Below are 25,425 nucleotides of genomic sequence, written 5' to 3'. Positions count from 1 at the left end.
GTGTATATGCAACAGACCAACATACAGAAATCAGTGTTAGAAGTACTGTACTTTCCAACAATGGAAGGGGAAGCCCATTTATTCTCTGGGTTAGCTTCTAATGGGGAGCTTTTAAGGCATAAAAATTCCACTAACATGGACCATCTCAGCTCCCAAACACCTACTTTTATTTATTAATTATTTTGAGTTCCTAAACTGCAAGCCAAAAACCTTTGCCTCTCTTAGTAATGCTAACAGCTAATTTAAGAAAAATTTCATTTTCATAATTCAAAAGGCCCCAGTGATTTTACATTTGACCAAGAAAAAGAAGCAAAATAATTTATGTTCAATAAATAAAAGAATGTACTAGTCCTGTAACATTTTTCCTATCAAACCTGTAGTCATAGTTGAAGTTGACACCCTTACCTGAGATACTCCAGCTCTGGCTTGATGAGCTTTCTTTTGGTCACCCCAGTTTCCAGTAGCTAAAGAGTATTTTAGGCCATCAGATATAATCCTTGTTTTGATTGCCAATTCCAAGTTAAAATCCTTTCCTCGATCAATAAACTTCTGTGCATAGATCCGTACTTCTTTAAGCAAATTCTTAAACATACTGCCAAATGAAATGGTATTGATTTAAACATGTGGAGGTCTACAACATGCATTCTCAACAGAAATAATATTGCAAAAACTGCAGGGGAGGGGCAAAAATGGTTCAGGCACAGTGAAAGTTTTACTCTTTTTATGTATAAAGCACAGATATACACATACAGTACATGAACATACGTGGTGGGGGAGTGATTAGGAAAAAATGTCAAAAGAGGCTCTTCAGTGGGGCAATAACAAAAAAAGGTTGAAAAACACTAATCTACAACACACTGAATAACAAAACGTGCAAAACACTGCTACTATTAGCCTTTTTCTATTGTCTACATATTTTGTTTTTACAAGTAACTTTTTTCTAATTATAAACGTATAACAAGTTTATTATAGAAAACATGGAAAATATAAAAACATCAAGAATAAAATAGAAATCACACATAACCCCAATCCGGTAATAATCACTGCTAATATTTTTATATATTTCCCTCTAGGTTTTGTGTGTTTATAAAATACAAAAGCAGGACTAAGTCTTGAATTCCATATGTGTTTTGTAAATGTTAGCAAAACAAGAAAAAAAAAAAAAAATTCCAATATTAGCACTAAGAAAATCAAGGCAATATTCAGTTTTCTCAAATATCTCATAAAGCTACCAGACAAAAAAAAACACAAACGAGTAATAAATTGTCCTCATAAACTTGACTTCCCAGACATGAACTAGAACTAAATCTGGGCAAACAGCAAAGAGAATGTAGCTAACTTTTTAAGTACCAATATAGGTACGAGATACTTCAGTTCCTCTATGTGCAGTGACCAATCTAAAGTGAAATCTCAGCCAGGTGCAGTGGCTCGTGCCTGTAATCCTGGCACTCTGGGAGGCCGAGGTGGGATGATCGATTCAGGTCAGGAGTTCGAGACCAGCCTGAGCAAGAGCAAGACCCTGTCTCTACTAAAAATAGAAGAAATTAGCTGGGCGTGGTGCTGTGCACCTGTAGAGTCCCAGCTACTCGGAAGGCTGAAATAGGAGGATCACTTGAGCCCAGGAGCTGGAGGCTGCTATGAGCTAGGCTGATACCACAGCACTCTATCCCAGGTGACAAGGCGAAACTCTGTCTCAAAAAAAAAAAAAAAAAAATAAGTGAAACCTCCTTAATGTTCTTATTTATTCTTTAATTCCTTACCCTCTAAATAAGAATGCAAGCAGCGGCCCAGCAAGATCCAATCTTTTGTTTCCATAGTGATCTCTGTCATCCAGTTCTCTTCTACCCAAAGCTGCTAGAAGTAACCTATGAACCATATACCTAAAAAAAAGAAGTGAACAGTTTGTGGCTATTTTTCCCTTAATTTATATATTAAAAACATCATTTTTGACATTTTTAGCTTTAAGAAAAAAACTTTATCTCAACTATAGCTTAGCAGAGAACTTAAAATGAAATTTCACCTACCCCAAGAAATAGGCTTTTTTGGTCTCACAAAAATCACTGACACCAACATGAGGGAGCATTTCTTTTTGTAAGACTTCTTTCGCATATTTAATTCTTTTCTCTTTAGTAACACCAGGTTTTGCCCCTCTTGAACCAATGAAATTTAGTGCAACATTCTGTTCTTGGATGACAAATGCTTCATCGAGAGAAGGTTTAACCTATCAAATAATTTAAATAGAAGTTATTTTCAAATTCATATTTTCACCTTAAAATGAGTCATCTATCACCTCATTTATAACATGCCAAGTATCCCTATAAACATAATCAAATATGTGAATGTTTTTAGAAAGTCAAGGAATCACAAAATCTCACAAGACAGACACCTCAGCGATCTAGAGATCTCTAACAAAATCTGCTCATCAGCACAGGTAATTCTACTTTCTAGGAAGATACAAATAATTCCATTATATAAAAAAAAAGTAGTGTGTTTCTTTTTGCCTGTTTTTTACATTTTAATGACCGATGGCAAAATGAAGTTCCTTCCAGATATCTAAAACCAGGTTAGAGAAGTTTCATAGTCAAATCGTAACTTACTGAGCTACAAATGAATAAATGTGCCAGATCGTTTGCAGTTTTGGTATTAAGAAATTTTTAACCTATAAATAAAACCACTCAATATTTTGTGAAGCAGACTATTTAATTTATTGTTTTTTACACTGAGGCAGGGTGGAGTGCAGTGGCCCAATCACAGCTCACTGTGCCTCGAACAGGCAAACTATTTTAAAAGCACACTGTTGGAGACCTGCATTCCATCCCTGCCACTATCTGTGAGCAGCCAGGTAATCAGTTTCCTCATCTACAAAAGGGTTACACAAAATAATTTTTTTTTTTTTGAGACAGAGTCTCACTGTGTTGCCCGGGCTAGAGTGCCATGGCGTCAGCCTAGCTCACAGCAACCTCAAACTCCTGGGCTCAAGAGATCCTCCTGCCTCAGCCTCCCGAGTAGCTGGGACTACAGGCATGCACCACCATGCCCGGCTAATTTTTTCTATGTATTTTTAGTTGTCCAATTAATTTCTTTCTAATTTTAGTAGAGACGGGGTCTCGCTCTTGCTCAGGCTGGTTTCGAACTCCTGAGCTCAAACAATCCGCCCGCCTCGGCCTCCCAGAGTGCTAGGATTACAGGCGTGAGCCACCGCGCCCGGCCTCAAAATAATTTTTAAGTTCTACTCCAGTTCTAACATTCTAAATTTCTAATTATATACAATGATGAACATGAGAAATGAGGGTAACTCTGGCCTCTGTAAGTTCCCTTGAATCCTATCACATTATACCGAAATGCCTTTCTTGCCTTTGACTTCCTATGTCTTTTTTTTTAATCACTGATCCACAAGTTTAAACATCCAAATCCCAATCATGGGACCAAGCTCTGGAAAAGGCCACATAAACCAATCAAAGTGAGGCCACAGAAAGCAAAGCAGATTCAAGTGATCTTTTTAAAGAAAACTGCCATGGTTGTTATAAAACTGTTTTGTTAAGGTTAATATAGATTGGGAAAAAGGAATAACAATAATAATACACTTTTAGAAAAAACAATAAAACACTTTCATAAAGCGAATGCTTGACTCATGGATTTGTAAAAATTGGCCTAAGCTTTTTAAGTGCTGAAAAAACAAACAGTATTTGTCAAAAAGACAATATACATAAAGTAAATCAAGTCTTTCACTTTACTAAGAAAATTACAGATTGGATACAATCTGAATTCAGTTTGAATCATTTAGGATACCTTTTAAATAAAAGATAACATACACTATCTTTTGTTTTACAAATTAAATTTTTAAGTGTTAAAAAAATAGTAAAAAGGCATACAGCTACTGGTAAAAGCTGAAAGTAAAATCTAACTAGAACTCATTTTTCTCATGTAACCACACCAATAAACACTTCAATAATTGGCTGGGTATGATGGCTCATGTCTGTAATTCTAGCACTTTGATAGGCCAAATAGGGGAGGCTCACTTGAGGCCAGGAGCTCAAGATCAGCCTGGGCAACATAGCAAGACACCATCTCTATAAAAAATAGAAAAATTAGCTGGGCATGGTGGCATGCACCTGTAGTCCCAGCTAGTTGGGAGTCTGAGGCAGGAGGATCACTGGAGTCCAGGAATTCAAGGTTAAAGTGAGCTAAGATCAAGGTACTACACTCCAGCCTGGGCAACAGAGCAAGACCTTGTGTTTTTTTTTAAAAAAAAAAAACTCTAATTACTAAAATGTATTCCATTCTCTAACTTTGTGACAAATGTTTACCCTACATTTTACCTTATTTCTCTGTAGTATTAAAAACTATGGACAATTTAGGGCAACGAAGAATATTATACTATTCAGACAAGGATCATCAATGAAAAAAAACTGATGAAGAAATGAGTATTTATCTATACTCAAAAAACCTTCCCACAAAAGTTTCCCACAAAAATAGTAACTTTACAGTGGAAGTACCTAACAGATACCACTGTGATCAAAGTTAACAGTATCAATAATGGGACAAAATGATATCACGTGACTCTCGATAAGATGCCCTGGGAAGCACACAATTACTTCTGTATTTCTCCTGCCAACAAAATGCAAAAATTCAATCTAATTGTGAGAAACTATCTGAAAAACCCAAACTGATGGAAATTCTACAAAATGAATGACCTATCCACTCTAAAAATTTTAATGCTTTGAAAGACAAAGGCAGGCTGAGGAAAGATTTAAAAAGACATTAAGAAAATGTAATGCACGATTCTGAACTAGAAAAAGTGCCATTAAGGGCATTATTGGGACAATTGACAAAACGTGAGTAAAATCTTTACATTAATAGTATTGTACCTAGTTATTTTTTTTTATTTTAATAATTATACTATGATTATGTAAGGGAATGTCCTGGTTCTTAGGAAATACATACCAAAGTATTTAGGAGTTAGGGGCATGATGCCTGTAACTGACTTTCAAACGGTCCAAAACAAATAATAATAATAATGTGTATCTATAGAAAGAAAGAATGATAAAGCGAATGTGGCAAAATTAACAACTAGTCAATCAGGGTGAAGATCATACAAGAGTTCTCTGTATTATTCTTACAGCTTTTAAATTCAAAATTATTTCAAAATAAAAAGTTGTCTTAAAAATAGGTATCAACTATGCATTTTCCCTTTTTACTAAATTGCACCAGGCTGGTGTGCTTTTACCATTTTCTTCGCTACTTATTCTTCTTGCTGCTGTCACTGAACTCTGGCTGCCTCTAGTTTTCATGTCTATTTTACACAGAACTGTCAGGAGAGAGGTGTAGGCAGCGCTGAAGGCTTTCACCACACGGTAAATGGCATGAGAATTGTGACACCTAAATTGCTCTTCAGAGCAGCTTTCTATCATATTTTAAGGTTAGCAACAATCGGCACGTCTCAACACTATGAATACGTTTTGCTTTCACATTACCATTTCCATCATCTCTGGATCTTCAAAATCATAAATAATATGCTCTAAAATGTCTCTGTCAGACACAAAACCTAATGCTCTGAAAACAATAATGATGGGAACTTCTTGCTTGATATACGGTAGAGTTGCCACAATGCGCTGACCGATAGCACTCTTTTTTGCACCCTAGAAAAATAAAATATCATTAGAACCTGAATATACAAAAGTTCACAGCAATGTAAAAACATCAAGAAACCCATTTAGTATGTATGTTCATTGTACATATTTCAAAAAAAGTATGTCTCCCATACTCCAAGGAACCTTCTATGGCTGCTTTTCAAAACCACTAAAACAGGTTTACTAGTTTTACAGACAGGCTGGTCATTTAGACCGGAGAGAACTTCCATTCTCTTCTACCTGCCTGCCAAGATTCTCTCAGAATTCCCCAATACTATATTTCAAAATAATTTTTGGCCATAAAAGAATGTGAATACCAATTCCTCACCCTCCCCACCCCACCCCTGGGGGGCAAAAAAAAAGAAAAACAACTCTGGAAGAAGGAATTGGGTGAGGAGTAAAAAATAAAGAGAATATGAATATACAAATATGGAAAAAAGCTAAGCACAGAATGAAAAATAAATACTAAACCACAGCTGGACTGAAGTACCTCCTTCTTTGAATGTTTCAAAATTAACAAACAGCACCTTTTACACGACTTCTTTTTACCCATTTCTTCCTCTTTAATTGTACACATATACAGAAACAAAGTAAAACTTGCTGACCTATACTGACATACCTGATTTCTCAGTTTTAATAATATTTCTCTGCTTCAAATGCCTAACATATAACACCAACTAAGTGCTCCAGAAAAGCTTTCTTGGACTAAGAGTGCAGTCTGATAATTACAAAACAAGGTACAAAGGAATAAACCCCAAAACACCATATCCCAGTCCATACCTGTCCTCCTCTTGCCAGCATGCTAACCCATATAGTACTGGTGGGTCGGGAAGAATTCTCCAGACATGATCTACACTCTCCTGTGTAGGCATATTTAGAATCCTTCTTGGCAAACACATAAACTGTGTTTGTTGCCATTTTCTCTTGAGCAATCAGAACCTATATGGACAGTAAGAAAGTTACAGCCGTAAAACCCAAAAGGTCATTGAAGCAGAAAGAAAAGTAAAAATCTGTACCTTAATTTAATTATATAGGCTCACTGAAAATTAATTCTTGAACTTTCCAAACTCCGTTTTGCAAAAATGCTTCACAGAAATATATACGCTCCAACATCCAAATTCCTAATGCATTTTATATACAGTTAAATAAAGCTTTGGTTTATGTAAGTTTAGCTGTTTATGCCCTAAAAATGATTCAACTGCCACTTCTATGATATCCTCCATGAAAATTTACTTTTTAATTTCAACTTTAATAATTTAAATTTTAACTATCATTTGTAAATTTTTTTTTAAGAGACAAGGTCTCACTCGGTTGCCCAGGCTGGAGTGCAGTGGCCCAATAATAGCTCACTGTAACCTCAAATCCCTGGGCTCAAGTGATTCTCCTGCCTCAGACTCTTGACTAGCTGGGACTACAAGTGCATGCCACCAAGCCTGGCTAATTTTTTTATTTTTTGTAGAGAAGGGGTCTTGCTATGTTGCCCAGGCTAGTCTCAAACTCCTGGCCTCAAGTGATCCTCCCACCTTGGCCTCTCAAAGAGCTGGGATTACAAATCGGAGCCACCATGGCTGGCTGATTTTGTGATTTTTTTTTTAAGCAATGTTACTATACCTTTTCTGATCCATTAATAATGAAATAGCCACCAGGATCCAAAGGACATTCATTTAACTCGCAAAGATCACGATCTGTTAAGCCATTCAATAAGCAATAAGTTGACCGTAACATAATCGGAATTTTTCCTATAAAAGTTTTCTGATGCTGAGTCTGCAGTTGTTCTTCACCTTCTTTAATGACTGTTTTTGTTATATCAACATAAAGTGGAGCAGAATACCTTTGAAAATAAAAGCAGATCACAGTTAAGCAATACTAGTTGGGTATCTGCTCAAACATAAATCCTCAACTGGTTAAAATTACATTTTCTGAATTCTGTTTCAATATCAGCTGCTGACAAGGAAAATATTCTTACGTGAGATTTCTTAATCTGGCTTCGTTTGGCATCATTGGTGAAGGAGCACCGTCTCTTTCCCAATGGGTAGGCTTGGAGAGGTAGATTTGTTCGAACTTCAGCAAATATCTTGGCTGAAATTAAACAAAAAACATGAAAAGGGTAAATAATTTTTCCTATAAAAGTTTTAAGGATTCCATTAACATTTTAATAGAAGCAGCTCTACAAACTGGCAAAATCAATCCATTTTACTGATATGGGAACTTTCTAAAGTCAACATCCACATTGCTTAGAATATCAAGGTTTTTTTAACCTAATTACTTTCTTAAAGCAGAAGACAAAAAGAGGCTTACTATGCCACGAGTAAATAAAGACTGTACATATCTTGTGCTCTGAGTTTATATCAAACATTTAAAGTGGATTTGTATTAATGATCTATATAGTGCTTTCTATATAGTGCCTATACATGATCTATATAGTGCCTTCTCCTTGGTTAGGATCAAAAGTAAAAAGAGACCAGAGAACAAAGAAAAGATATGTATGAACAAAAACTATAAGGAACTAAAAAATAAAAATAGCTGATACATTTAGGTGATTTTCCTTTTTTATCTCTTACGTTTTACATGCAACATATAAAAATTAGGAGAAAAAGTCCTTCAAGCACTTTTTCTTTTTTTTTTTTTTTTTGAGACAGAGTCTCACTGTGTTGCCCGGGCTAGAGTGTCATGGCATCATCCTAGCTCACAGCAACCTCAAACTCCTGGGCTCAAGCGATCCTCCTGCCTCAGCCTCCCGAGTAGCTGGGACTACAGGCATGTGCCACCATGCCCGGCTAATTTTTTCTATGTATTTTTAGTTGTCCAATTAATTTCTTTCTATTTTTAGTAGAGACGGGGTCTCGCTCTTGCTGAGGCTGGTTTTGAACTCCTGAGCTCAAACCATCCGCCCGCCTCGGCCTCCCAGAGAGCTAGGATTACAGGCGTGAGCCACTGCGCCCGGCCCACTTTTTCTTTTATGATTCTTATACTGTGAAAGAAAAAAGTGGGGGTATCTAAAGCAGTGTGACTATTTCTGGCTCACTTCTCTTAGGTGTTCATATTTCTGAGTCCCCTCTTGCCAACTATTAAATTCCTACTATTTGAGTAAGGATTAGGGTTTTGGGTCACTTGCAAAAATGCATTTCTCCATCAGTAAGAAGAAATCAGGAGCTGACTGAAGAGGCTATGAGTACATTGCTAAACGCTCCTACTGACTTTTTTTTTTTTTTTTAACCTTTAAGCCAGATGAGAAAAAGGCTGAAATTTCAAAGCAATACTCTTCTTTTACCTGCGTAACTTCATAAGAATAACCATCTTACCGGCTCTTCAACTTCTCCACTAGCATGCTGAGCTTCAGCTTGTAGGTCTATAGGTGGAGCATCTTCCACAATTCTTTGAACAGACATCTGAATAAACTCATCGAAAGAATCCAGCTGTTGTCTGACCAAGCCTTTCTCGTCAAAATAGGAACTGGAAAAATATTCGAGTTCATCATCAGCTCAGTGATGTTTTCTAGCATTATTTCCCCATTTTCATTATGATTCAATTCAACAAATACTCATTAAATGCCAACCACTGAAAAAGATACTATGAGGTATCTTAAAAAGTAGTGAGGCCAAGAGCATTTTCTTTGTAGAATTTATTAAATTTAGGAAAAGAAATTTAAACTTATGGGTAAAATATTTAAAGCACAACATAGGAACTAGAAGGAAACCTTGATTTACAAATGTCCTTTTATAGACAAATTTCATTCAACCTCTTTGAAATATTTCTTTTAAAAAGTGTTAGGAGAGAAAACTAAAGAAAATGGATAATTGAAGATAACAAAAAGAACTTTAATTTCAATAAAAGGGACGATGGTGATATCAATGACTAAAATAGGGAATCTGTGAGAATGTCAATTATAGGTCAAGGATCATTAGTTCTATTTCGATTATGTTAAGAGTGAGATGCGAGTAAGTCATTTGAATAAAAATGCTCAGCAAATGACTGGTAATAAAAATGGAGCATGGGTGAGAGATCAGAGCCAGTAGCGCAGATACAGAAATCAAATAGTGGCCAGGCATGGTGGCTCATGCCTATAATCCCAGCACTTTGGGAGGCTGAGGCAAGAGGAGCACTTGCGGCTGGGAGTTTGAGGCCAGCCTGGACAACATAGCGAGACCCCATCTCTGCAAAAAAATTTCTGTAAGTCTGAAATACTTTAAAAAGTTAAATATATAAATAAAATGATAGACTCTCATGCAGCATATTCATATAGAACATCTATTTATCAAGAAAAGAATAAGCAGGAAATCTATTGTGCCTAAAAGCTTATTCAGTTTGGTCCAAAGTTACCTGATTACAATCCAGCACGCTTCTTGCCACAAATCTGGGGTGATTTCATCATCATCCTCATCATATTGCATATCTGTAAAAACAAAAATATCATACTTATTTACAGTAAGATGCCACTAGTTAACATCTTGTTCTGACAACTTTAAGTAGCAGAAACATATTTACTCTCTGCTGAATAAAAGGTAATCCTTTTACTTAAAATTTCTAAATTTTCTAATATTCCTAACCAGGGCCTGATGAGGTCAGGGAAGACTTCCCAAAACAGGAGGAAATCAGGGAAAAGGAGGGGGTAAAGGTGGGAGGAGTAGAGAAAGAAGTACCCCAAATAGAAAAACAACTATGCAAAAGACTCCACAATGAAAGATAGGATGCCATGTGCAAAAAATGAAAGGCCAATGTACCTGAAGCACTCAAAAAATTATGCTAAAAAAGTTTTTGAATTTTTCTTCCACTGACATAGTAGTTAAGAAGAAAAGGAAATATAATGATGCTAATAAATTTCTAGACACAGATATGAATGAGACAGTGAAGTTTAAACAGCTTTAAAAGTTTAAGCTTTTGGGCCGGGCGTGGTGGCTCATGCCTGTAATCCTAGTGCTCAGGGAGGCCGAGGCAAGAGGATCGCTTGAGGTTAGGAGTTTGAGACCAGCCTGAGCAAGAGTGAGATCCCATCTCTACAAAAAATAGAAAACTTAGCTGGGGCCGGACGTGGTGGCTCACGCCTGTAATCCTAGTGCTCAGGGAGGCTGAGGCAAGAGGATCATTTGAGGTCAGGAGTTTGAGACCAGCCTCAGCAGGAGTGAGACCCCTGTCTCTACTAAAAATAGAAAAAAATTAGCTGAGCAACTAAAATAGAAAAAAAAAGAAAATTAGCCGGGCATGGTGGCACTTGCCTATAGTCCCAGCTACTTTGGAGGCTAAGGCAGGAGGATCACTAGAGCCCAGGAGTTCAAGGCTGTAGTACGCTATGATCGCACCTGTGAATAGCCACTGCATTCCAGCCTGGGTGACAGAGCGAGACTCTGTCTAAATAAATAAAGAGAAAGAAAACTAAAAAAAAGCAGATGTGGAGGAGGGAGCTTTAAAAAAAACAACATGAAAATACACTAGACATGAATAAGATTTTAATATGTGAAAAGAAAAAAGATATATTGGCCCTGTTCAGTAGAATACATACCATCTGAGAACTCTATCATCTTGTGGGAAGAGGAAGTTTAAAGGTCACCTTTTAAGACAATTTACTTAGACTTAACAGGGGGGAAGGTGGGAAGGGATGAGGGATGAAAAATCACCTATGGGGTAGAATGTACACTATTCGGGTGATGGGTACACTAGAAGTCCAGACTTCACCACTATACAATGTATGTAACAGAATTCAACTTGTACCCCCTAATTCTTTTAAAATAAAATTTTTTAAAAAGACAATTTATGTAAATGGCACCAGGGAAATCGGATAGCCACATGCAGAAGAATGAAACAGGACCCCTATCTCTCACCACTTATAAAAATTAATTTGATATGGATAAAACACTTAAATGTAAGGCATGAAACCATACAAATATTAGAATAAAATGTAGGAAAAACTCTTCCAGATATCAGCCTAGGCAAACAATTTATGACTAAGATCCCAAAGGCAATTACAGCAACCACAAAAATAAATAAATTGGACTTGATTAAATTAAAAAGCTTCTGCATAGCTGAGGAGATAATCACCAGAGCAAACAGACAATCTACAGAAGGGGGGAAAATATTTGCAAACTATACATCTGATAAAGGACTAACATCAAGAATCTAAAAAGAACTCAAACAAATCAGCAAGAAAAAAACAAACAACCCCATTAAAAAGTGGGTAGAAGACATGAACAGAAGCTTTTCAAAAGAAGACAGACAAATGGCCAACAAACAGGAAAATGCTCAACATCATTAATCATCAGAGAAATGCAAATTAAAACCACAGTGAGATATCACCTTACCCCTACTAGAATGGCTTTTATTAAAAAGTCCAAAAACAACAGATGCTGACATGCATGCAGAGAGAAAGAAATGCTTACACGCTGTTGGTGGAACTGCAAATTATGACAATCTCTATGGAAAGCAGTATGGAGATTTCTCAAAGAACTAAAAGCAGACCTACAATTCGATCCGGAAATCCCACTACTGGGTATCTACCCAAAGGAAAAGTCATGATTTTATGAAAAAGACACATGCACTCGAATGTTTACTGCAGCACAATTCACAACTGCAAAGATGTGGAATCAACCCAAGTGCCCATCAATTCATGAGTGGATTAACAAAACGTGGTATATATACAATGGAGTACTATTCAGCCATAAACAGACATGAACTAATACCTTTTGTAGCAATTTGGATGGAACTAGAGACCATGATCTTAAGTATCTCAAGAACAAAAAAAACAACCACCACCTGGATTCTCTAATAATTTGGAACTAATTGATGGGCACAGAAAGAAGTAAAAATAGTTGGAAATCAAGAAGGGGGCCGAGGAGAGAAGGGGAGGGGTAAAAAAAACCTACCTAACAGGTACAATGAACACTATTCAGGTGATGGGCACACTTATAGCCCTGACTAAAGCATTATACAAGCTATGTAACAAAAACATTTGTACCCCCTTAACATTTTGAAATATAAGTCAATAAAGAATTTATTTAGACTTAAGACAACATGAAGAAATGTCAAACTAAACCAAATCCTCCCTTCCCCAATATGCTTTGTGCACCGTGTATTTCCAAGGGCCTTCCACAATGCCTGGCACAAGGTTGATGCTCAAATATTGAGCTGTTCAATAAAACAGCTAACCGTGGCCTTAAGACAAATCAGAAAAGGGGCTCTTTGCTTCAGATAAAATCAAAACAAAATAACCTGTCTTATGGTTTTGCATGCTATTTCAATACGGGAATACGGTATCACATTTAACGCAACGAGACAGTAGGCAAAGCAAGAGTCAGCCTAACTGGGAACACTGACGTTATGTTTCCAGCACCCAGCACCCTCCACCTCTCGCGTTCCCAGCCTGGGAGACGTGGGGAACAAGACTGGGGACTCTTGTGTGGCGGGCGTTGGGGAAGGCCGCAAATCCCCAATCCATCCAGCTTCCCTACGTAAATGGCTAGCCGCGGAGTGTGATCTGTGCGGTTACCTACCCTCATCCGCGTCATACATATTGGCAAACGGTTCCCAAGCTCCTAACTCTTGAAATCACAGAGATGGAAAAGCGTGAACAAACCACCAGCTGCCAGAGCAAGAGACAAGGTAATTTCCGCCTCCTGCCTTCCCAGAATACTGTGCGTCGCACACCAAAGACCGCCCACGAAGAGGCCAAGGTAAGATCTGCGCCTGCGCAAAGTGTTGCGGAAGTTTGGGCCCGGGTTAGAGTTGCGCACGCGCACAACGTGGGCCGCCGTCTGCGGTGGCTAATTGAGAGGACAGCCCCTGTAACCGGAGGGTTAAATTCAGCCAGTGAAACTTTCTGTATTTTTTTTCAATGTTATTGCACAAATAATGACACTCGAAAACAAAGCCAAGTAAATTTGTTAATAAAAGGTTTTAGTTCTGACCGTGAATCTCCGACATTGACTACATTTTGCACTTCTAAAGACTAAAAAAACCACTACGTTTTAAAAAAACAGTGATTAATTAAGGGCGTCTTATTCCAGCACTGGCGCGCTGAAGCAGCCTGAACCTGAACAAAGCCGAAAAACTGACTAGTCCCCTGCCCGTCCAGTTCAGTCTAGGTTCTTGGGGCCTTTGCTGCAGCTTTAAGTGGACTCTCGGCCTCAGTCTTTTATCGCGAGAACTCACGGGACTAGACGCGAGGTGTGCGTGAGTGTGGCCAGTGACAAATGACAGCTCCCAGGTACCCCCGGGATTTCGTCTCGGGTTAAATGCGCGCCTCCGGGCACAGTGCGCGCGCGCGCATGGCCCGCCCCCTTGCCCGGAGCCGCGGCGCCCATGCTGCCTGCACGCCTCGCCCGCAGGCTGCTGTGCCCTTTCCTGCGGGGATCCGCTCCCGCGGTAGCGCGCCATGGCCTGTGGGAGCCGCTCCTGGCGGGGAGACGCGCGGCCGACTCCTCATTCCAGCACTCTTCGGACCTGGGACGCGAGCTTCCTCGTGGCCCCGCGGAGACCGGGGGCTATGGAGGAAGCCCTGACATGCAGGAGCGTTTTCTGTTCCCCGAGTACGTCCCGGAGCCAGAGCCCGCGCCCACCCCCGAAGAGCTGCTGGGAGAACTGCAGCAGCGGCAGGAGGAGGAGGAGCGACAGACTGAACAGCGGCGGCAGAAGAGGCGACAGCGGAAGTCACGAGCCAGCCGCCTGGCGCACCCCGTGGTGGGGCACCCGGACTCGACGGTGCCGCCCAGCGGCCTGAACTGCTCGGGCTGCGGGGCAGAGCTGCACTGCCGGGACCCCGGCGTGCCCGGCTACCTGCCCAGCGAGAAGTTCCTCAGCGCCGCGCAGGCGGATGGCGGGCTGGCGCGGACCGTGTGCCAGCGCTGCTGGCTCCTGGTGCACCACCGGCGCGCCCTGCGTCTGCAGGTGAGCCGCGAACAGTACTTGCAGCTGGTGAGCGCCGCGCTGCACCGGCCCGGGCCCGCGCTGGTGCTCTACATGGTGGACCTGCTCGACCTGCCCGACGGCCTGCTGTCCGACTTGCCGGCACTGGTAGGCCCCAAGCAGCTGATCGTGCTGGGAAACAAACTGGACCTCCTGCCCCAGGATACTCCTGGCTACCGGCAGCGGCTCCGAGAGCGGCTGTGGGACGACTGTGCCCGCGCCGGGCTCCTGCTGGCCCCTGGCCACCAAGGGCCACAGCGTCCCGGCCTGGACGGGCCACCGGACGGGGAGGAGAATTCGAATGCGTCCAGCAGGTCCCGCACGGTGGTCCGGGACGTGCGTCTGATCAGCGCCAAGACTGGCTATGGAGTGGAAGAGTTGATCTCGGCACTTCAGCGCTCCTGGCGCTACCGTGGAGACGTCTACCTGGTGGGCGCCACAAACGCTGGCAAGTCGACTCTCTTTAACACGCTACTGGAGTCTGACTACTGCACCGCCAAGGGCGCTGAGGCCATCGACAGGGCCACCATCTCCTCTTGGCCAGGTGAGTCTTAGGAGGCTAGCGCTCTTCGTTTTCTGAGAAGTTGCACGTCTGGTCGTGGCCCAGGCACCTAGTACATCCTTAATGTCTACCACGGGCTTCCTGGAGCCTTCCCTTTAAAAATTCTCTCCCTGCTTTGATCATGCCTTTCGTCTGTATCAGATGACTGCTTGGAAAAAAAAAATCTATGGATATATTAGAAGTGCTATTCTATTAGTAATTTTCTAATGGAAATATTTATGGAGCACTTCTGTGTTCCAGTCACTAGGCACTGTAAATACTCTAAGGAACAAAGCAAAGTTCCTGCTCTGTTGATTTGTCATGTAGCTTACTCCTTTGTATGTTTTTCTAGAAAGTCATGCTTCCTTTTTGCTCTCTGAACTTCCCTCTACCCCTCAACCTTACTCTTCACATCTTGCATTTATTCGTATGAGACCAGTATACTATACGTGAGTAATGTTTAACTAATTCATTAATGCAATATGATGTGTGGCTTTGTTGAGAAGAAATGTCAATCTTGGGACTTTAAGGAACTTCTATTATCGGAAAATGAGTCCTTCTATGGTTTGAATTTAAGTTGATAAATTGCCCCATTTGTTCCCTAGAAACCAGAGTTTAACTTTGTTTGGTAAGCTGCTCTTCTCTGTCTTGCACTTTGGTTGAATTATACACAGAATTGCTTTTATATTGGATGGTAATGTGATAAAAATGGAAAGAAATCAGGCCTGCAGATTTTGGATTCAAATTCTGAATTAGCCTGTCAGCCAATCTCTGAACCTATTCCCTCATTTGTAAAGTGTGAATAACTTATTTTATCCCAGTACCCAACACAGTGTAAATCCTCAAAAATGTCTGTTTTCTTCCCCTTATTCCCTTTTCTAAAAATGTATGTATTCTTTCATATTTCAGGTACTACATTAAACCTTCTGAAGTTTCCTATTTGCAACCCAACTCCTTATAGAATGTTTGAAAGGCAAAAAAGACTTAAACAAGATGCAGCTAAAGCTGAAGAAGATCTTAGTGAGCAAGAACAACATCAACTTAATGTCTTGAAAAAGCATGGTTATGTAGTAGGTAAGCATTCTCTGGGAAAGCCCTTGGTTCTATGCTAAAATTCTTTGCTGGGCAACCTGAAAGCAGCTGTCTGAGGCTAGCCAGTTTTTGTAGGGAGAGACTACCTTCCTCATACTGGAACAAAGAGGCCCTTTACAGCCAAGGCTACTGTTTGGAAACCCATACCAGTACAGGGGGTAAAGGTTATTGACTCCAGGCAGCAGCTTCAAATTAGGTTGTCCCTTTCCTCGGTATATTTTTTTAGCTTTCCTTTACTAATAACAGTTTGATTTCCAATACCCGCCTTCCCCCAATGTACACAGCCTGCCAGGTGTGGTGGTACATGCCTGCAGTCCCAGCTGTTTGGGAAGCTGAGGTGGGAGGAGCCCATGAGCCCAGGAGTTTGATGCTACATTGAGCTGTGATCATGCCACTGCATTCCAGCCTGAGTGACAGAGCAAGACCCCGACGCTAAAAACATAACTACATAGGCCAGGCATGGTGGCTCACACCTTTAATCCCAGCACTTTGGGAGGCCAAGGCAGGAGGACCACTTCAGGCCAGGGGTTCAAGACCAGCCAGGGCAACATAGCAAGACCCCCATCTCTACTAAATAAATAAATGAATTAATTAATTAAATGTACACAGCCAGCCACATACCTCATCATTGCAAGAGTCTGGCCCCCACTGCCTTTGGGGAAAAAAGCAAAAGTATCATTGTAATCACTTCCATACACTGTCGTTAGTCTTAGTAACTTGTTTGAGGCAAACATAAAAATTATGTCTGGAGTCAAAAGCATTAAGGGAGTGAATAATAACCTTAATATAACTTGTTCCAGGAAGAGTTGGAAGAACATTCTTGTATTCAAAAGAACAAAAGGATGAAGCTACCTTTGAGTTTGATGCTGATTCACTTGCCTTTGACATGGAAAATGAACCTGTTATGAGTGTACCCAAACCTACCAAAAAAGTAGAATTGACTGCACAAGATGTGAGAGATGCCCACTGGTTTTATGACACCCCCGGGATTACAAAAGAAAACTGTGTATGTATTTGGTTTCTTTTAGAAACATTTACTTTCAGTTGCACAAGTATTACTGCTTTCATTGGCAGAAAACAGGAAAAGAGGTATACTTCATATTAGACTCAGTTCTGATTCGTTCATAAAATCGGCTAAGGGATGAATCTTTCTGCCATCAGGTTCTTTATCCCATTTGGTAGACTTCAGTTCTGACAGCCTGCTTGTTTTATCATTCTGGTTGTTACCTTAGGGAGACATTTAGAGAATTCCAAGATTTTGAGGTTGGAAGAAATCGTAAATGTTATTGCAGCCCGGCTCCTTAGTCCACGCTTGAATTCCCTCTGTAACGTATCTATCCAGAGGTCATCCAGCTTGAGCTGAAGTAGAGTCACTCAGCATTAACTGAAGCAGTGTCAAGTCACCTCCCAAGGGAACCCATTTGGTCTTTGACTTGTTTTTTGTATGTAGCTGAGCAGTCTCCCTGTAACTTGTACCCATTTTTCCTCAAAGCTGAATGGAACGAATGTAATGCCTATCTCCCTTGCCAGACCTTGAAATATTTTAAAGTGTAATGTCCTATCTCTTCCTCACCTATCCCTGCCTTTTCTTCTCTTTCACTAGTTCACCCAACACTGAACATTTACTGTGCCGACATAATCCAGATTATTGTCTTCATTTCCTACAGCTGGTCTCTGAGGGACGGGCTGTTCATTGACCCAAGCCTCTTTTCAGAATTTTCTAATCTCTTTTAGTTCTTAAAGTATGACACCAAGACCTTAGTGCTCTCAGATGAGCATAATGTAGACTAGGATTAACTTCACCTGTCTTGCACCTATGCATCTTTTTTAATCCAATTGAAGGATCTGATGAGTAACTTTGATTTTGTCTTGTTAAATTCAGCCTATATTCTACTCTGTTAAGTATTCGTTATATCTCATAACATTTTATTATTTGCATATTTGATCTTCGTCCAAGTCATTGATTGATTCCAGTGTGCATCCAGGATACAGCCCCACAACAAACTGATTAATCACTTCCTTTGAATGCGGTTGCTGACCGGTTTCTAATTCTTACAATTATCTCTGGCAGGCGAGAATTCTACCACTGAGCCACCCATGTTCATTCTTCTAATTATCTCTGTATCTCCCTGTGAAACAACACTGGTTTCTTAGGTACTTTTCTTTCCTTTCATCAGGATCACTTACAATTTCATTCTCAGAATTGTATTTTATTTGGCGTCCCATGTCATAGAATCATATAGACCTTTTCTTATAAGACAGTATCTTGCTCCTTTGCCCAGGCTGAAGTGCAGTGGCACGATCACAGCTCACTGCAACATGGAACACCAGCGCTCAAGCAATCCTCCCACCTCGGCCTCCTGAGTAGTTGGCACTACAGGCATGCGCCACCTCACCCAGCTATTTTTTTATTTTTTTGCAGAGACAGGATTTTGCTGTGTTGCTCAGGCTGGTCTCAAGCAAATCTGCCTCGGCCTCTGAAAGTGCTGGGATTACAGGAGTGAGCCACCATGCCCAGCCTCTTTTAACTTATGACCCTCCTAGAAAAATTGCTCCTGCTGTCTTTTAGACTCAGTTCTGATTCATTCATAAAATCGGCTGGACTGCTTTCTAATAATGTTCTATCGCTTTAAATTCATGAATTAATTCTTCCCTTTCAGACTTAGTTAGGTCAGAGATAGCAGTGATTGTAGTCGTATACCCTCTGTGAAACAGCTGGGTCAGAAAGACAAGAATTTGCAAAATATTCTAGCCAGCAGAATGAGACTCTCAAATTTTTAAAAAGAAAAAGTCTCTCAGCTCTGGCAGTTTGCTTCTATGTCAGTTTACAGATATATTTATTTGATGCCTCAAACCAGCGTTGCCCATACTGAACCAAGGAAGTCTTGTGAAATGGAAGTAATAGACTCTGAGCTAAAAAAAAAAAAAAAAAAGGTTAAAAAGTTTCTTTACTGCAGATGGCTTTTAATGTTCTTTTTCAAACACAAATAATGAGGAAAACTATTTATAGCCCCCTTCTTATTTTTCTGATAAGCCTCTCTATGTAGCACTTTTTTTTTTTCATAATTATTATTCTTAACCATGTTCACAGGTTTTTGGTCCAATTTTTACTTTATTGTTTTTTAACCAGATTTTGATTCCTTAAATCTTACCAGAATCTTAGACTTTCTGCCTTTCCTTTTCTGTTTTCTCTAGTCTCTTTAGAAATTTTCATTCTTGGAAGACAGAGGATTCATAACTTTCTCTTATTTTCTGCTGACTGTTTGGGGGAAGTAAGGAAATTGAAGACCAGAATTTGGAAAGAGGTTCTTTACGCTCTTTACCTACCTGCTCCTAGAATGGGATGACCATTTTACGACATGAGGTTCCATAGTCCATGAGTTTAAGCTGAAAACTTCCCAGAAGCCTTGATGCGGAGAGCATGTATTTTCTATCTTGGTAGTGAACCAGCAGTGTTTTTAGGTTCACGCCAATTTTGACATCTGGGGGATGCTGCTGACATAAGCATCCCATTAGATTATTTTGCCATTACTCAAGAATAAGTTGTAAAACAAGAGTAGGACACCAAAAAAAAAAAGAAAAGTAGAACACCGGTAAATTAAGATTAATTTGACAGAAAGAATCTATATAAATTTTATGTGCAACAAACCCAGACATAATTTGGTTTATTGTGAAGTCTGGAAGTATTTTTTAATCACTTTTGAGCTTCTATAAATTATATCATATTTTCATTAAAAGTAATTCTCTAAAACATCTGCCATTTGTTTCACAGATTTTAAATCTTCTAACAGAAAAAGAAGTAAACATGGTTTTGCCAACACTTTCCATCGTTCCAAGAACTTTTGTCCTTAAACCAGGAATGGTTCTATTTTTGGGTGCTATAGGCCGCATAGATTTCCTGCAGGTAAGGAAAGTCTGTACCATTAACAACTGTGTCTTCAGTGGGACGTTGTATGCCCCATACAGCTTGGAACTTAAGATGAGATACTGTCTCTGTCCTATGGTTTTATTTCACTTGGAAATCGTAAGGTGAAACCTTTAGGTACAGGGTTAATATGCATTAATTCCACACTTCTTCATATTCCATATGTATGTTTTATATATGCACATTTTAGTATTCATCTCCATAGCATCTGGGGATTTTGAAATGTCTGTAGAATTGCTTATTTTTCCAAAGTGAGGAGAAAAAGGGAAAATGAAACATGAATATGTCCAGCAGCTTACAGGCCATTACTACCACACATTTCTTGGGTTTTGTGTGTATTCATACTTTGTTGGAAATTTAGCCTTACACAGTTAGAACTTGTATATATTTCATTAAAGCCTATGAAATGTTAATATTTTAAACCTAGCTTTACACAGAGACAGTTAAAGCAGATAGCATTTCCTTTTTGTTTTTAATAATAGACATATTGTTTTTCTTAATTAGTATCAACAGCTCTGTAGAAGTCATCCTTTTACATGAATTACTGAAGTGCACTGCTTCCATACTCTGCCCGTTCTTTTACACATTAATATAATTTGACCACAGCTGCTGCCATACGGGTACTTACAAAGGGAGCTTGATTTGGGGTTTTGTTGTTTTGTTAACTGATTGTACCTCATAATGTGCAGGTTTTCCAAGCTTTTCACTCGATAAAATAACTTCTTCCTTTCTCAAGGGAAACCAGTCAGCTTGGTTTACAGTTGTGGCTTCCAACCTCCTGCCCGTGCATATTACTTCCTTGGACAGGGCAGATGTCGTGTATCAGAAGCACGCGGGTCATACGTTACTCCAGGTAAGGCAACACAGTGATTGCATGGTTGACAGTTAATATTTATATATATGTACCGTGATGGTCCCATAGATCTGTAAAGAAGACTTTGTTGGAAGGAACCATCTGTTACACTGTTAGCTAGCTCTCCTCTCACCTCATTCTCTTCGAGGATTCTGGCTATAAAGCAAAATGGCTCCATATGAAAAGGGATGTTGATTTGGACTGATCCCAGAATAACCATAGAGCTGTTCTTTCTCTAGACTACACTCTCCAATATGGTAGCCACTAGCAACATGTGGCTGTCTAAATTTAAATATATTAGTTTAAATTTAATAAAATTTGCCAGGCATAGTGGCACACATCTGTAGTCCCAGCTACTACCCAGGAGGCCGAGGTGGGAGGATTGCTTGAACCCAGGAGTTTGAGGCTATAGTACACTATGATCGTGCCTGTGAATAACCCTTGTACTCCAGCCTGGGCAACATAGCAAGACCCTGTCTCTAATAAAAAAAAAAAATGTTTTAACTTAAAAAATTTTTAAAGATTAAATACAATTTAAAATATGGTTCCTTAGTAACAGCAGCCACATTTTAAGTGTCCGATAGTGACATCATCGCAAGAAGTTGTATTAGACAATTCTGAGTGAAGAGAAATTACAGATTTCATCACAGCTGGGGGATGCTACTGCAGTCTAGTGGGCGGAGGCCACAGATGATGCTAAACATTTTGCATTGCAAAGGAGAACCTTTCTCAACAAAGAATGATCCAATCCAAAATGTCAGTAGTGGCTGAGAAGCCCTGGTCTAAGTGGAAATGCTCTCCTCCTGGGTCCTTAATACCAGACACATATTTTACAGATTATTCCACTTCTTCTCTCCTGCTCTACTGCGTCCTTGAGAAACCGTGCACTAGAGAGATCTTTTCAGATATAAAGTACGTCACATTCTTTCTTTTTTTATTCTTACCTCTATTTTCTCTCCTGCTTATAATCCTTGGTAGTTCCACATTACTAAGCGAAGGATAAACTGCTGACAGCCTCATCATTAATACACACAAACACAAACACACAAGTAACATCCTCTAGACGATTACACTACAGTTCTCTGTCCTCATCATCCTTTTTCCAGTTTTTGTCTACACCTGTACTTACACAGAATATCTTTCCACTGAGTAAATTCAACCCATTTCTCAAAATAACATTTCTTCATTAACGTTTTCCTCGACCAAACCCATTACTCCTTCCCACTACCACAGATGTGTACTTACCTTGTATTTGTTTACATGTTATTATTTATCCCTTCTTATCTCCTTGGGGGCAGAGACCATATTATAAAATATATCTTTGTCCCTAGTGCTAAACACAGATTTATTATTAAATGGATACATCATCATCTAGTTACTTCTAATTCATTCATGGAAACATTTATAAACAAAAGCTAAAATCTTATCCAGTATACATTGACCCTTGACTTGTAAAGAGCAAGGATTAATCTTCCTTGGCCATGCCTGTAAGAACTAAGGGATTTGGAAGGACCTTGTCTTCATTGCCCAACATTACTCTATGTGAGGCCCATGGAGGGCTCTAACAGGGCAAATAAAGCACAATTTTCCTGTCCAGGTTGCTGCCAGGCACAGGCCCAACATGTGGTCCTCGGCCCTGGGATCTGTAGGCGTCACCTCATCACAGAGCACCCGTGCCTTTTATTTGACCCTAGAAGTGATTCAAGGTTTTTCAGCAGTTGACTGTTTATAAGGATTTTATTCTCTATCACTATATGGAATTATTTTATCAGTGACTTATTTAATATTAGAGTTAGACGGAATTTAATTTGAACTTCCAAACATATTTTATTTAACTGGTAGGTTCCAATGGGTGGAAAAGAACGAATGGCAGAATTTCCTTCTCTTGTTGCTGAAGACATTATATTAAAAGAAGGACTTGGAGAATCTGAAGCAGTTGCGGACATCAAGTTCTCCTCTGCAGGTAATTTTGCCCCAAGCAGGTTCCCCCCCCCAGACAGGGTCTTGCTCTGTTACCCAGGCTGGAGTGCAGTGGCCCAAACATAGCTCACTGCACCTTTGAACTCCTGGGCTCAAGTGATCCTCGTGCCTCAGCCTCCCAGGCCACCTCACCTGTCCCCAGACACTTTTTAAAGACCAAATAAAGCAGACTTACGACTTGAGTGCATTTTTATAGAAATATGCCTTAACTGACGTAAGCTGATTATTTTAAAGCATACCTAGTAGTTTATTCATAAAATGCAACCTGTTCTGAAAATAAATTTGTACTTTTCACAAATACATTGTGTGCTTTTTTAAAAATAGAGTGAAGCCAGGCATGATGGTGTGTGCCTATAGTCCCAGCTACTTAGGAGACTGAGGTGGGAAGATCGCTTGAGCCTAGGAATTTGAGTCCAGCCTAGGCAACATAGGAAGACCCCATCTCTATAAAAAATTTAAAAATTAGCCAGGGATGGTGGAGCATGCCTGTAGTCTTAGCTACTTAGGAGGCTGAGCAAGAGGATCGCTTGAGCCCAGGAATTCAAGGCTACAATGAGCTATGGTCATGTCACTACCCTCTATCATGGGGAAGAGAGTAAAACCCTGTCTCTTAAAAAAAAAAGAAAGAAAGAGAGTTATAGCCTCCTTTGATGCTACATTGTGAGCTTTGGTTGGCTGCTAAGAGCATTTTGTGTTCTGTCACACGTCCACATAGGTTGGGTTGCAGTAACACCTCATGCTAAGGACAGACTGCATCTCCGAGGCTATACACCTCAAGGAACAGTTCTAACGGTCCGGCCCCCTCTCTTGCCACATATCGTGAACATCAAAGGACAGCGCATCAAGAGAAGTGTGGCCTATAAAACCAAGAAGCCTCCTTCCCTTGTGTATAATCTGCGGAAGAAGAAAGGATGAGGCTGGCTTTGTTCACGCTGGATATTAACTATATTGAACATAACAAATATACGTTGAAATTGTATTATTAATAAATATACCTATAATAAAGTTCCCCCCACCCCCACCCTGTTTAAAGATCTTAACAGTTGACCTTTTTAAACTATTCAGGACTGTGCCTGTTCATAATGTATTGAGCTTGTAAATACAAGTTATATTTTTTGTAGGGTATGTATATGGTATGTGTCTGTGACCCGTATATATAAAAAGGCTTGCTATGTTCGAGTTTCTCCCACTACTTTTTTTTTTTTTTGAGTCCAGATGTCATTTCTATTATTTGGAGTCTACAGTTGACAGGGCAAGGTAACAGTCCCACGAAAAAAAATAATACATTGGCTTGTAAGTAAGATAGAAGTGAATAGGTTGCTCTGCTCCATGTAGTCATCCAAGGATCCAACTTCCGTGGCTTCCATCTCTAGGTCTGGGTCTAACGTGGTTGCCCAACTCGTCATCCTTTCCCGGCAAGTGTGAAGAAGGGGAAACAGTGGAGAGCAAGCAGCTTCCCTATTTCAAAGAAGAGGGGAAAAGCTGGATGTTACACACATTGGTTTACACAGTCCACTGGTGAAGTCACATGGCCACACCCGCCCACAAGGAAACTGGGAAATGTGGGAGGAAATGGGAACTGTTTGGGGTTTTTTTTAAGGAAAGGAAGGAAAGAATAGATACTGCAGAACAAGTAGAACTTTACCTTACACAATTTAACAGTGCCTGAAAATCTTAGATAAAAGAGATTCAAGGTGTGTCTTTCTTGCATCTGAGGTCTACTCTGCAACTAAGAGAGCACTTTAACCATTTTATTAACATTTGCCTGTATATACATACCTGTATGACATAGATCAATCAGATGTCTTTACTTTTGGTTATTAGGTTAAGTGGTACTACAGCTGTGCACAATGAACAATTGGCAAGTCGAGTCTCAGATACTAATGTTGAGATAAATGCTGGTGAGATAAGCTGGGCTGAAATGTAGTTAGGCTCATGTTCTCTCCCAACATGTGGAAGCCCTGTGTATTTCACACCCACCTTCCTTCTCCCACCCTCAGCCCCCTTCTCACTAAGTCCCCTTACACTAAATACGATGGAGAATTTTTTAAGATACATCTTGTAACTTTGCAAATCTCCCTTTCATAGTGTTCCCAAGAGTACTATTGGTATGTTGGGGACGACGTTCTTCATACATAAAACTGCATTTTGGCATGTCTGGCATCCCTCATGCCCAGACAGTAAATGCCAGTAGCAACTCCCCCTGCCCATCAGTCATTATGACAACTGAAAAGTACCCCCAAGATTTCCAAATGCACCTCTAGAGGGCAGTAGCTTCCCAAGTTGAGAAAATCAATTGGTAGTTGATTTCCAGGTTTTGTTGGGGTTTTTTTTTTTTTGAGGGAATGAAACACCATTAATTTTACAAGTTAAAATTGTGGGCCAGGCACAGTGGTGCACAACTGTAATCCCACCACATTGGGAGGCCAAGGCAGGAGAATCACTTGAGGCCGTAAGTTTAAGATGAGCCTGGGCAACATATCAAGACCCTATCTCCACACAAAAATTTCAA

At 40.0% G+C, this 25,425-nt stretch overlaps 2 protein-coding genes across 2 annotated transcripts in view; one reads left to right on the top strand and one right to left on the bottom strand.

Annotated features, from left to right (window-relative positions):
* The window catches only part of POLR2B (polymerase (RNA) II (DNA directed) polypeptide B, 140kDa), a 23,392-nt gene extending 10,119 nt beyond the window's left edge, over positions 1-13,273 (bottom strand). The window contains exons 1-10 of the mRNA XM_012641102.1: positions 13,112-13,273; positions 9,951-10,023; positions 8,933-9,083; positions 7,597-7,709; positions 7,242-7,461; positions 6,411-6,569; positions 5,475-5,639; positions 2,025-2,221; positions 1,761-1,880; positions 400-592 (exon numbers count right to left, since the gene is read on the bottom strand). Of these exons, the coding sequence (XP_012496556.1) occupies positions 400-592; positions 1,761-1,880; positions 2,025-2,221; positions 5,475-5,639; positions 6,411-6,569; positions 7,242-7,461; positions 7,597-7,709; positions 8,933-9,083; positions 9,951-10,023; positions 13,112-13,130 (1,410 nt within the window). The 5' untranslated portion in view covers positions 13,131-13,273. The remainder of the gene's footprint in view (positions 1-399; positions 593-1,760; positions 1,881-2,024; positions 2,222-5,474; positions 5,640-6,410; positions 6,570-7,241; positions 7,462-7,596; positions 7,710-8,932; positions 9,084-9,950; positions 10,024-13,111) is intronic.
* A 565-nt stretch (positions 13,274-13,838) lies between these two features.
* NOA1 (nitric oxide associated 1) lies at positions 13,839-23,925 on the top strand. The gene is made up of 7 exons (XM_012641112.1): positions 13,839-15,066; positions 15,973-16,137; positions 16,956-17,161; positions 19,928-20,059; positions 20,817-20,933; positions 22,776-22,896; positions 23,629-23,925. Exons 1-7 carry the CDS (start codon positions 13,920-13,922, stop codon positions 23,826-23,828), a joined length of 2,088 nt encoding a protein of 695 aa, XP_012496566.1. The 5' UTR covers positions 13,839-13,919; the 3' UTR covers positions 23,829-23,925.
* The last annotated feature ends 1,500 nt before the right edge of the window (positions 23,926-25,425 follow it).

This window comes from Propithecus coquereli, unplaced genomic scaffold (assembly GCF_000956105.1).
Source record: "Propithecus coquereli isolate 6110/MARCELLA unplaced genomic scaffold, Pcoq_1.0 Scaffold162, whole genome shotgun sequence".
In the NCBI taxonomy this organism is placed as follows: Eukaryota; Metazoa; Chordata; class Mammalia; order Primates; family Indriidae; genus Propithecus; species Propithecus coquereli.
This window is presented reverse-complemented; position numbering and strand designations above follow the sequence as displayed.

What these genes read in the sequence shown, in the direction of transcription:
- NOA1 (XM_012641112.1), top strand. Translation starts at nt 13,920, where the DNA reads ATGCTGCCTGCACGCCTCGCCCGCAGGCTGCTGTGCCCTTTCCTGCGG. An exon ending in AAAGCATGGTTATGTAGTAG is followed by an intron (nt 16,138 to 16,955) that starts GTAAGCATTCTC and finishes AACTTGTTCCAG; the next exon opens with GAAGAGTTGGAAGAACATTC. An exon ending in GCCGCATAGATTTCCTGCAG is followed by an intron (nt 20,060 to 20,816) that starts GTAAGGAAAGTC and finishes TCCTTTCTCAAG; the next exon opens with GGAAACCAGTCAGCTTGGTT.